The sequence below is a fragment of the Nerophis lumbriciformis genome, linkage group LG02, assembly GCF_033978685.3.
Source record: "Nerophis lumbriciformis linkage group LG02, RoL_Nlum_v2.1, whole genome shotgun sequence".
Taxonomy (NCBI): domain Eukaryota; kingdom Metazoa; phylum Chordata; class Actinopteri; order Syngnathiformes; family Syngnathidae; genus Nerophis; species Nerophis lumbriciformis.
In genome coordinates this window covers 54,920,653-54,934,026 of record NC_084549.2, presented here as the reverse complement: position 1 = coordinate 54,934,026, position 13,374 = coordinate 54,920,653, and the positions used below count along the sequence as shown (strand labels likewise).

General features: G+C 43.7%; 1 protein-coding gene and 1 gene segment (V, D, J or C); both read left to right on the top strand.

Moving 5' to 3' along the window:
- Positions 1 to 4,590: 4,590 nt before the first annotated feature.
- LOC140679580 (uncharacterized) overlaps positions 4,591 to 13,374 on the top strand; it is a 38,761-nt gene continuing 29,977 nt past the window's right edge. The window contains exons 1-4 of the mRNA XM_072915231.1: positions 4,591 to 4,765; positions 4,954 to 5,085; positions 5,163 to 5,309; positions 6,040 to 6,073. Coding sequence (XP_072771332.1) covers positions 4,591 to 4,765; positions 4,954 to 5,085; positions 5,163 to 5,309; positions 6,040 to 6,073 — 488 coding nt within the window. The remainder of the gene's footprint in view (positions 4,766 to 4,953; positions 5,086 to 5,162; positions 5,310 to 6,039; positions 6,074 to 13,374) is intronic.
- Positions 5,244 to 6,026, top strand: LOC140679509 (T cell receptor alpha variable 26-2-like; the record flags this gene model as incomplete). The annotated part of the segment is given in 2 exon segments: positions 5,244 to 5,576; positions 5,641 to 6,026. Coding segments are annotated over 2 exon segments (459 nt in total), but the record flags the coding sequence as incomplete, so codon positions are not given.

Sequence of the window (13,374 nt, the reverse complement as noted above, 5' to 3'; positions counted from 1 at the left end):
GGACGTCCCTTTGCCCACACTTACCCCGCCCCTTTTAAGTTGACTGACACAAATGGCTCAAACTGTCTTATCTCCTTGTTTTCTGAACCCACACCGCCAGGTTGTGATTTGTTGGCTAGTGTGTACCCTCCTGTTGAGAATTTCACCCGACTTCTTCCCTTTGTGGCCCAAAAGCTGAAGTACACGTGTTTTCAATTTACAGGACCCTCTTCATCCCCCTACAAATTGGGTGACATTAACCCCTCCTGGTGCACCACGCTGATAGATGGCTCAAGGATAGGCCCTTGGGCACGAGCTGACTTATTCTGGTATTGTGGGGAGCACAGATTGTACATTAGAATCTCGACGTCAGCCGTTGGACTTTGTGCTATGGTTAGACTGGTGACCCCACTCACCCTAGTGGGTACCAAATTAACACACCCCTTGGAACTCCTGTTTCAGCGGCCTCTCTAACTTCCCGCCGAAGACGCCATGTTTTATCTCGGAGGAGTGTAACGGGCTCCTTTGATTTGATGAGAAACCCTGATGGTGTTTACTTTGATGCAATTGGACAACCAAGGGGGGTCCCACCACAACATAAATTGTGGTGTGAATCCTGTGCAGGTTTCGAGAACCTTCCTATAATTGCTGCTATTTTCCCTGTGACTGCTACTAAAAATGTAGAACGCATTAACTATGTTTTTTATAATCTGTTGAGACTAACCAACCTGACTCGTGATGCTGTTGAGGGGCTTGCTGAACAACTTGCCCCAACTTCCCTCTGGCCGTCCAGAACCGCATAGCCCTTGACCGTATCCTAGCCAAGGAAGAAGGTGTGTGTGCAATGTTTGGCGACCAAAGCTGTACCTTCATTCCTAACAACACCGCCCCCGATGGCTCGGTCCAGAGGGCCTTAGAGGGTCTCCAAGCCCTGTCTAAGGAACTTACTGAAGTTTCCGGTGTCTCTGACCCCTTCAAAGATTGGCTCCAAAGCACCTTTGGAAGGTGGTCTGACCTAATTAAGTCTGCCCTGATCTCCGTTGGAGTTTTCTTGGCCATCATAGCCTCATGCGGTTGCTTTATCGCCCCTTGTGCTAGGTCTTTATGCACCCGCTTCATTGTTAGAGCTGTAGAAGGTCAACCCCCCCTTTTTCTGGGTTTGCTATGTCACTGAAGGGGGTCAAGCAAAGTGGTGACTTTCGAGAAATGCTAGTTCCCTTCCCTGACAGTGACGACATTGACATAGATTCCATCCGTTTATCTCCCATGTAACTATGCTTTTATTTTTCTACTAGCTTGCTCAAAGAGGGACGTATTTTAGAAGTGTTGTACTAGTGATAAAGATATTTTTAGAAGATCTGAAGGGGGAATTGTCGGAGGCAGATATTTACATATAGCCGTATTTAAGTGTTACTTCTTTATTTTCATAATCATATCACAAAACAGCTAGTGTTTTTCTTCCAATTGTGGTCTTTTGGTTGTCTGCAAATACTGTGTGCTAACCTTGACTTTGGAATGTAAGGAGAAGAGATACTCCTTTTTCTTTATCTGTTCTTGTGTCCAGCTGCGGAGGACAATGGGCATGTGTTTGGGCTGGAAAGACAAGACAACGAGGGTGGGAGGGAGAGAGACTTTATAGAAGAGAAGGTTTCCATATTTTAGATCAGACCATCTTAGCTGCGCGATTGAATGTCCTATGCTGGACTGGTCTCATTATATTTCCAAAGCTTTGGAGATAAAATTACAAAATACCTATTCTGTCTCTGGTGGTTCTTCTACTCAGCTGTACTGTCATAAAGAGCTTGGGAGCGACCAGCCGCTTGAATTCTCTGGGAGGAACCACTGGTCCGAACGCAACAAGTCCCACTTAGATGTCTCACAAATATTCTATTTTGGCATCCGGCAAAAATAGAAGCCACGTACAGTTTTCTGAATCTTCAGGGATAATCTAGTCCAGATTTGAGAACTTAAAGTGGGTTTAATTTGGACCTGGACTAATCTGGTGTACATGCTTGAATTAGTATTTGTTATATCTTCACTTCTGCCATAGCCTGCCAATGTATAGCAGCAGAATGCAGTGGAGAGAAATAATTTTTTTATTTTTTTCACTGTTCCAATTTACTTCAAATATAACTCCACTGTATTCTTATGTAAACAACTTAATCAGCAACATTTTTTTATTCTCATCGTACATTTGGATGTCTTCAATCAGCACTTTACTGAAAATGTTGTACAAACCCCGTTTCCATATGAGTTGGGAAATTGTGTTAGATGTAAATACAAACGGAACACAATGATTTGCAAATAATTTTCAACCCATATTCTATTGAATGCACTACAAAGACAAGATATTTGATGTTCAAACTCATAAACTTTATTTTTTTTTTTGCAAATAATAATTAACTTAGAATTTCATGGCTGCAACATGTGCCAAAGTAGTTGGGAAAGGGCATGTTCACCACTGTGTTACATGGCATTTTCTTTTAACAACACTCAGTAAACGTTTGGGAACAGAGGAGACACATTTTTTAAGCTTCTCAGGTGGGATTCTTTCCCATTCTTGCTTGATGTACAGCTTAAGTTGTTCAACAGTCCGGGGTCTCCTTTGTGGTATTTTAGGCTTCATAATGCGCCACACATTTTCAATGGGAGACAGGTCTGGACTACAGGCAGGCCAGTCTAGTACCCGCAATCTTTTACTATGAAGCCACGTTGATGTAACACGTGGCTTGGCATTGTCTTGCTGAAATAAGCAGGGGCGTCCATGGTAACGTTGCTTGGATGGCAATGTATGTTGCTCCAAAACCTGTATGTACCTTTCAGCATTAATAGTGCCTTCACAGATGTGTATGTTACCCATGTCTTGGGCACTAATACACCCCCATACCATCACAGATGCTGGCTTTTCAACTTTTGCGCCTATAACAATCCGGATGGTTCTTTTCCTCTTTGGTCCGGAGGACACCACGTCCACAGTTTCCAAAAACAATTTGAAATGTGGACTCGTCAGACCACAGAACACTTTTCCACTTTGTATCAGTCCATCTTAGATGAGCTCAGGCGCAGCGAAGCCGACGGCGTTTCTGGGTGTTGTTGATAAACGGTTTTCGCCTTGCATAGGAGAGTTTTAACTTGCACTTACAGATGTAGTGACCAACTGTAGTTACTGACAGTGGGTTTCTGAAGTGTTCCTGAGCCCACGTGGTGATATCCTTTACACACTGAGGCAGTACAGCCTGAGGGATCGAAGGTCACGGCTTAGCTGCTTACGTGGAGTGATTTCTCCAGATTCTCTGAACCTTTTGATTATATTACGGACTGTAGATGGTGAAATCCCTAAATTCCTTGCAATAGCTGGTTAAGAAAGGTTTTTCTTAAACTGTTCAACAATTTGCTCACGCATTTGTTGACAAAGTGGCGACCCTCGCCCCATCCTTGTTTGTGAATGACTGAGCATTTCATGGAATCTACTTTTATACCCAATCATGGCACCCACCTGTTCCCAATTTGCCTGCACACCTGTGGGATGTTCCAAATAAGTGTTTGATGAGCATTCCTCAACTTTATCAGTATTTATTCCCACCTTTCCCAACTTCTGTGTCACGTGTTGCTGGCATTAAATTCTAAAGTTAATGATTATTTGCAAAATTAAAAAAAACGTTTATCAGTTTGAACATCAAATATGTTGTCTTTGTAGCATATTCAACTGAATATGGGTTGAAAATGATTTGCAAATCATTGTATTCCGTTTATATTTACATCTAACACAATTTCCCAACTCATATGGAAACGGGGTTTGTACAACATTTTCAGTAAAGTGCTGATTGAAGACATCCAAATGTACGATGAGAATAAAAAAAATGTTGCTGATTAAGTTGTTTACATAAGAATACGGTGGAGTTATATTTGAAGTAAATTGGAACAGTGAAAAAAATAACAAATCTATTTCTCTCCACTGCATTCTGCTGCTATACATTGTCAGGCTATGGCAGAAGTGAAGATATAACAAATACTAATTCAAGCATGTACACCAGATTAGTCCAGGTCCAAATTAAACTCACTTTAAATTTTCAAATCTGGACTAGATTATCCCTGAAGATTCATAAAACTGTACGTGGCTTCAATTTTTGCCAGATGCCAAAATGGAATATTTGTGAGACATCTAAGTGGGTATTTATGGTCAATGACCATGAGTTTTAAATATGAATTTTTTTTGCAAGTTCCGAGCACAGCATCACTATTTATGACCCAATCTAAGCAACTTTTCCCACTACTAAACTATAACCAACACAGAAAAACAATCATAGCACATTGAACTTTGTGGACATTATAGAACATGTCCAATTACCATTCATAATATAAAATGACCCCAATATAAATCCACTAAAATGCATGATGAGTGATATGCAAATCACCCATTTCCCCATCAAATTATATAAGTATATAAGATTATATCAACATAATGTGTGTGTATACACACACATATATAGCAAATGTTTAAGCCCGATGTGGCCTCCTCAAGTCAAACGTTTTAGACACCCCTGGTCTACTGGTTGTGAGGCAAAAATGGCGAAAACTTTGTTGAATAGGTTGTGTTCTTGCCAGGGCATGATGACATCATCCCTGGAGCAATTGGTGGGTTTGGACAGAGCGATGCTGACGCTGTCCTGCAACTTCTCCAGCGGTGACACTGGCCTGTCCTGGTACCAGAGGAGACACCGTTCTCCTCCACAGCTGCTGGTCAGCGAGTATTTTCAAGCAGAACATGACTTGACACAGATCAGACGTGAAAAAAGTTAAAGTACCAATGATTGTCACACACACACTAGGTGTGGTGAAATGTGTCCTCTGCATTTGACCCGTTCCCTTATTCACCCCCTGGGAGGTGAGATAATTTTACGTCTGATATTCCTTCTTTTCCAACAATTGGTGACAACATTGTGTTTCTCAACAATGGAGATGTTTACGCCTTAGAAGGGTGGCGCTTGAGTGACGTGATGGCCTGGAGAGAGGCAGCGCTTGAGTGTGGTGAGAAGCAGAAGTTAGCAGGTGGATTATTCATCATGTCACTGTCAGCTTGTTGGCTGCCGCTCCTCTCTCTGATAGGTGAGTCAGTGGAAGTGAAGTTATATAAAAATTATTTGTTTGATTGATCTTTGAAACATGCTTGTCTCGTCGTTCAGGGGTTGTCTGCGGTGGCGAGCTGACGGCGCTGATGGGTGAAGTGTTCGCGTCAGAAGGCGGTCAGGTGATGTTGTCCTATCTTTATATTAGTGACTTCTCTAGTGCCACTTACTTCTTCTGGTACAAACATCTTCCGGGACGACCACAGCGACAACATGGCCTTCTTCTCCGTTCAAGAACTCTTCATGGACCCTTCCAAAAGCCTCCACCAGGAGGACAACTGCACAACTTTAAACCATTACTGTGTGTGTGTGTGTGTGTGTGTGTGTGTACGTGAAGCACCTCCCTCAGTGGGACTAAGCCCACTGAGTCAGCTTACACGCAGCCCAAGAGTGCAGACATGAAGCGTGCATTGCTGTGTGTGCTGATGGCTGCATGGAGCCTCACCCTCCTTCCCTCTGCATGGAGCCTCGGTAAGGTCACGTGAGGTGAGCATGTCAGGTCACATGTCTGACCACCTTTGTTGTCCTCTGACAGGAAGTGGCGGACAGACGGAGAATGTGTACGCCATGAACAGCAGCTCAGTGACGCTGGACTGCAGCTATGTCAACTCTGGAGGCAACGACTACATCTACTGGTACAAACAGGACGGGCAGGCGGCACCAAAGTTCATCCTGAGCTGCTTGAAGATCCGTCAGGGCGAGACGAAGAGCAGCTTTGAAAAGAGGTTGAGCTGCAGCATCAATGACACCGCCAGGCGAGCTCCTCTGAAGATCCAAGACGTGCAGCTGAACGACTCTGCTGTCTTCTACTGCGCCCAGCAGCCCACAATGACTTACAGCACTGCTGCACCCGCACAAAAACCTCTGTTGGCCCTTTTAGGTCAAAGGTCACACTGGTGGCGTCGCCTCACAGATATCCCTTTTTTCACTGGTTCAGAGTATATTTTCAGTTTTTGTTGTTGCGAACAGCATGTTTTTTTTGCTTCTTACCAGATTCCAAAAGCTTGCTGGGCTGATTGTAAATATGATATTTCACTTCATATTTTTCACCACAATATTAATGCAGCCAGAACACTGCTAGTGAGTCACGGTATTATATAAAAAAAAAAAGTGGTATTGGCACTAAAACAAGTTTTGGCACTGCAACACAAAACAAAAAAATACACCTTTTGTGGATGACATGATTTTCACTGCCAATCTTCATATATTTTTACTCTGTCACAGGTTTTTATTTTCAACTTTCCGTTTTCCAGATCCACTTTTCTTTTTAACAGTTTCAATTTACTGCATACTTGCCAACCTTGAGACCTCCGATTTCGGGAGGTGGGGGCGTGGGGGCGTGGTCGGGGGTGGAGCAAGGCGTGGTTGGGGGCGTGATTAAAAGGGGAGGAGTATATTGACAGCTAGAATTCACCAAGTATTTCATATATATATATATATATATATATATATATATATATATATATATATATATATATATATATATATATATATATATATATATATATAGCTACATCCTGAAAATATGAAAACAAAACTGTGTTTAGATAATTGATACTTCAAACTTGCATAAATAAATCTTAAGGAATATAACATAACTTGGCTTCTGAGAGCTTCAAAATGTAATGAATAAAATGCTAAAGTTGTTGATAAACAAGCAATTATTTTAATAATTAAATATGGTCATTTTAAATGAATTATTATAATTTAAAATTAATTATTTCAAATATGTTTATTTTAATGTATAATTCTAATGCCTGGATGTAATAAGGAGTCAGAAAAAATACAAATAAAAATACAATTAATTTTGATGTTTTTAGCAAAATATAGTAAAAATGTTTTTTTGTTTTTTTTTAATTAAAAAATATATTTATTTTTAGGTAAGATAAACATAATAATACAATTTATCTCTCGTCTGGATGATTTATTTCTTGTCACCCTGTTGTCCTCCCGTTGTGAAAAAAGGCTGTCCTCACTCAGGTGCATGGAGCTGGAGGGGGCGTGGCCTCCAGCTCCGGCTGAAAATCGGGAGATTTTCGGGAGAATATTTGTCCCGGGAGGTTTTCGGGAGAGGTGCTGAATTTCGGGAGTCTCCCGGAAAATTCGGGAGGGTTGGCAAGTATGATTTACTGGCAGAAATGTCACGTAAAGGGGAGGGGTTCTGTAGGTTGGGACGGCGTGGGGCGCTTGGGAGAGTGGCCGTGCCAGCAACCTGAGGGGTTCCTGGTTCAATCCCGTACTCTATACTGCACCATGGTAGTCCCATACTTTACATACTGTGTTGAAGTATGGGGGAATACTTACCACAACACAATTCATCCTCTGATCATATCACAGAAAATAGCAGTGCGGATCATTCACAACGTTGGTTATTTAGAACATACTCATAATCTGTTTATGCAATCAAAGTTGCTCAAATTTGATGACCTTGTTAAATATAATACATTAATAATCTTATATCAAGCATTTAACACATTATTGCCGCTTAATCTACAAGGTTTTTTTTTATAAGACGAGTGCAGGCTCATAACTTGAGAGGCTTTGGATATGTCTTATTGCCGAGAGCTCAAACCACTCGTAAACGTTTTTGTGTGTCTGTATGCGGAGTAAAACTATGGAACAAACTTGTCAAGACTTGGACTATGGCGTGGTTTGTTCTCCCGAGGTGCAAATGATTTGGACCAGACATGATGTGCAGGTGAATACATATTTAATTTTAACACTCAAAAAAAGAATAAACAAAAGGCGCGCACAAGGGCGGAAGTACAAAACTTGACTATAAACACAAAACTTGCACAAAGGCAGAAACTATGAACAATGAAACAAAACTTGCAAACTATGGCATGAATAAAGAAAACTTACTTGGGCGAGAAAACGGCATGAAAAAGAGCAGCAAGGGTCATAAGGGTGTGTGGAGAGTGTGATGTTGCCAGACAGACAGCCTGGCAACTCGAAGCTTAAATAATAGTGACATGATTAGTGAAAACAGGTGCGTGACTCAAAACGTGAAACAGGTGCGTGACGTGACAGGTGAAAACTAATGGTTGCTATGGTGACAAAACAAACAAAAGTGCACAAAAAGTCCAAAAACAAAACTGAACATGACTAAAACAAAACATGATCACACAGACATGACACAACTGGACTTACAACACAAGCAATGCCAAACTATTAACTGATTTAAACTATTATACAAACATGGGGTCTGGGTTCAAATATAGAGATGAGGGTCTTTAATTTGACCTGCTGCTGTACTCTGTGTCAAAGTGTTAACATGTGCTCAATGTTTCCTCACCATTATTGCTATGTTGTCTATTACCATTGTTGCAGTGACGTGCGGTGAAGTTCATGACTGGTGAGGCACTGACTTCATCACAGTCAGATTTACAAACATATGAACCCTAAAGAGTATCTTATTCACCATTTGATTGGCAGCAGTTAACGGGTTGTGTTTAAAAGCTCATACCAGCATCCTTCCCTGCTTGGCACTCAGCATCAAGGGTTGGAATTGGGGGTTAAGTCACCAAAAATGATTCCCGGGCGCGGCGCCGCTGCTGCCCACTGCTCCCCTCACCTCCCAGGGGGTGATCAAGGGGATGGGTCAAATGCAGAGGACAAATTTCACCACACCTAGTGTGTGTGTGACAATCATTGGTACTTTAACTTAACTTTAAATTTACACATACAAACTGTAGCACACAAAAAAGCACATTTAATAAAAAAAACGTTATTATGGTCTTACCTTTACTTATAAGTGCGGGAACAGTGGTGTTTGTGTTGGAGGAGTTGTGAATGAATGAAATATGAAATCCGTGCTGCAGTCTGCAGGTGTACCTAATGTTGTGTCCCTGCAGTCGTTCACGGCTCCTCCGGCGCGAGTATTGTTGTTTTTGCACTTTTTGGCTTCTTGTTAAGTGACTTTTTTTGGGTGGATTCGGTCTTGCACGTGGAGGGGTTGGGTGTGGGCTTTGGTTGGTGTGGCGCTCCCGTCGGGGGGTGCACTCTGCGGCGGAGGTGCATTAACCGGCACCAGGAGGCGGGATTACGCGAGCCTCACACAGTGCGTCTTCGCAGCCGTTTTATGGTTGCTCAGCACAAGAAATACGTTACACACATACAGTTGTTGACAAAATACACTGTACATTATATACCTCAGCTAACTAAACTATGGAAATGTATAATATAGTTCATATAGCAATACGGTCTCACTGCACAGCAGGCCAGCAGTTAGCCGAGTCCGCAATCCATGTTGAGGCACAAATGAGTGACGTGCCTCAACTGGCTGCTGATCACCGCACCGTCTCTTCTCAGTATTTGAACAGCACATGTGAAAATTCAGCGATTTTGAATAAAAATAATCTAAAACTGGTGAAGTTAAATGGAAAATAACTTTATAGTATAATCACTGGATACATATAACAATTTAATTAATTTTTTTTCTTTTTAAATTTTTTTTCTTTCCATGATGGTGTCATGACTTGGTCCTGGGGTTTAGTTTTTCTCGAAGGCAACGGAAAGTTGGCTCGGGCGAGACGGGAATGCAGGTACATTTTTATTTAAACATTGGCATGGACAAAAAGGAGCAGCGTGAACGATAGACATGAAAAAAGTGTCAGAAATGTGCAGAGCATAAATGTGGGGATGTCACCAGAAAGACAAACTGAAAACACTGAACTTAAATACTACAGACATGATTAATGAAAACAGGTGTGTGACTCAAAACGTGAAACAGGTGCGTGACGTGGCAGGTGAAAACTAAGGGGTTGCTATGGTGACAAACAAGAGTGCACAATGAGTTCAAACGTGGAACAGGTGAAACTAATGGGTAATCACGGAAACAAGACAAGGGAGTGAAAAGCCAGAAACTAAAGAGTCCAATAACTAAACAAAACATGACTAAGACAAAACATGATTACACAGACATGACAGAATCCACCCCCTTACGGACAGATCCCAGATGTCCAAGAAAAAACTTAACAAGAGTCATGGGAGGGCGGGAGGGGGACATGGCGGTGGGTCGCCAGCCCAAGTGGCCCCGAATCCATCGAGGCATAGTCATGTGGCGGCGGCGAGTAGAACGCCGCTGCAGCAGGCGAGGTGGGCGACCCGGGACGGGCCACATCCGTGGCCGACTGGGAGGTGGGCGCACTTGGCGTGGCGGGCGACCAGGTAGCGGCCATATCCGTGGCCGACGAGGAGACAGGCGCGTCGTCATCTTGACAGGCGTGGAAGCTCGGCGTGGAAGCTCGGCGTGGCAAGTCAGGCGGCGGGTCTTGGTCTAGGCGTGGGTCTTGGTCTTGGCGTGGATCTTGGTCTTGGTCTAGGCGTGGGTCTTGGTCTTGGTCTTGGTCTTGGCGTGGGTCTTGGTCTTGGTCTTGGCATGGCGGGTCTTGGTCTTGGCATGGAGGGTCTTGGTCTTGGCATGGAGGGTCTTGGTCTTGGCATGGCGGGTCTTGGTCTTGGCATGGCGGGTCTTGGTCTTGGTCTTGGCATGGCGGGTCTTGGTCTTGGTCTTGGCATGGCGGGTCTTGGCATGGCGGGTCTTGGTCTTGGTATGGCAGGTCTTGGTCTTGGCATGGCGGGTCTTGGTCTTGGCATGGCGGGTCTTGGTCTTGGTCTTGGCATGGCGGGTCTTGGTCTTGGTCTTGGCATGGCGGGTCTTGGTCTTGGCATGGCGGGTCTTGGTTTTGGTCTTGGCGTGGAGGGTCTTGGTCTTGGTCTTGGCATGGAGCTGGTGCTAGCATTGGTGCGGCGACAGGTGCTAGCCGTGGTGCGGCGACAGGTGCTAGCCGTGGAGCTGCAACAGGTGCTAGCCGTGGAGCTGCGACAGGTGCTAGCCGTGGAGCAGCTAGCCTTGGAGCAGCTAGCCGTGGTGCTGCTACTGGTGCTAGCCTTAGCTCTGGTGCTAGCCGTGGTGCAGCGACAGGTGCTAGCCGTGGTACATCGACAGGTGCTAGCCGTGGAGCAGCGACAGGTGCTAGACGTGGTACAGCTAGCCGTGGTGCTAGCCGCGGAGCAGCTAGCCGTGGTGCTGCTACTGGTGCTAGCCTTGGCTCTGGTGCTAGCCTTGGCGCTAGCCGTGGTGCAGCTACTGGTGCAGGTGGAGGTGGCCTAGCTGGGGGTTGCGGCTTGGCATGGCGAAAGACCGGTGGTGGTGGCCGTGCTGGAGGCTGTGGCTTGGCAGGTCGGAAGACTGGTGGTGGCGGCCGTGCTGGAGGCTGTGGCTTGACATAGTAATGCTGAGCCACCCCACCTGAACAATTCCCAGCCCTAGCCCCCCACCTCAAGGGGCGGATACCAGACGCGCTCCCTGCGGTCTGGAACTATCTCTAGAGGTGGGCGGAGGGAGGACAGGAGGGGGGCAGAAACTTCCCCTTTAAATTGTCCAAAATGTCTTTTTTGTACCTGGGATTGAGTGGGTGAAAAAAAAACTTGGGTGTGGCTTGAGTCCTGGGGAGCGGGGAATCAAAAGAAAAAGAATTCAGAAAAAAAAAATCCTGGTCTTTGACGTCATCAGGGCGAAGCCGGGCTGGCTGCTGTTTGCTTCCGCCCGGAGGGGGAGGGGCTTGTGGGAGTGGCGTGTCCTGCCGGCTCGCGGAAGTTCTTCCTGACGTCCTTCGTCGGGAGCAGCGCTTCCGGCACTGCGCTGCGTCCCCGCATTCCTGGGACCAAATGGAGTCTCTGTACTCCATGGAGGAGTAGCGCAGAGTTTCCTCCTCCATCGCGCACAGGACCGCCCAAGAAGCCTCGTCCAAACTGTCCAACTTTAGTGCAGAAAAACTGTTTTGCTGGTGACATACTGTCATGACTTGGTCCTTTTTTCTCGAAGGCAACGGAAAGTTGGCTCGGGCGAGACGGGAATGCAGGTACATTTTTGTTTAAACATTGGCATGGACAAAAAGGAGCAGCGTGAACGATGGACATGAAAAAAGAGTCAGAAATGTGCAGAGCATAAATGTGGGGATGTCACTAGAAAGACAAACTGAAAACACTGAACTTAAATACTACAGACATGATTAATGAAAACAGGTGCGTGACTCAAAATGTGAAACAGGTGGGTGACGTGACAGGTGAAAACTAAGGGGTTGCTATGGTGACAAACAAGAGTGTACAATGAGTCCAAACGTGGAACAGGTGAAACTAATGGGTAATCATGGAAACAAGACAAGGGAGTGAAAAGCCGGAAACTAAAGAGTCCAATAACTAAACAAAACATGACTAAGACAAAACATGATTACACAGACATGACAGGTGGCAGGTGAGGCCCCCGCCTCACCTGCTCCAGTGACCGCACGTCACTGATATATATATATATATATATATATATATATATATATATATATATATATATATATATATATATATATATATATATATATATATATTCATTCATCCATTTTCTACCGTTTGTCCTTTTCGGGGTCACAGGGGGTGCTGGAGCCTATCTCAGCTGTCTATTTTTTTAAATCTGTCCTTTTTAGTCAATTTCTACCGCTTGTTACTCTCAGTGTCTTCTATCCTCTCAGGCAAATCATATTGTCTAAAAATGCATTTTCCCATCAATAATGTGGGATAATCACGCTGGCGGCGCAGTGTCGGGCGAGTACTCTTTCAGTCATTTAGTGTTTTAGTGCACAAGGAATATATATATATATATATATATATATATATATATATATATATATATATATATATGTATATATATATATATATATATATATAATATATATATATATATACATATATATATATATATATATACATAGAGCCCGGCCCCCGGCCAAATTGTTTTAACCCAATGCGGCCCCCGAGTCAAAAAGTTTGGTGACCCCTGCCATAGAATTTTCTGTCTTGATGAAATATGCCTTTAATCTGGACAGTTACGACAGGTATTTTATACACACTTTTGAGGCAAATGCAATCTATAGTAGTGGTGTCATTATTTGTTTATATTGTATAATGATTATTGATTTTATTCAGATTGAAGAGGAGTTTTCTACCCAAATGTGAGATGGACCAGAAGTGGCACAATAAGTTCTTAAAGAGGACTTGCACTTTTTGCCTATCGTTTACGATCATTATGAGAGACAAGAACACACATCTTTTTTACATTTTTTTGTAATGATTTTAAAGATAATAAACGACGCTTGATAGATGTGGCTAATAGGAGTCACTGTTGTAGCCTTCAAAACCCTCTAAAACAACTTCAAACCCTCCAGCAACGTTTTTTATACACACTGCAAGTTCTATTTATATTGTAGTAACAGAC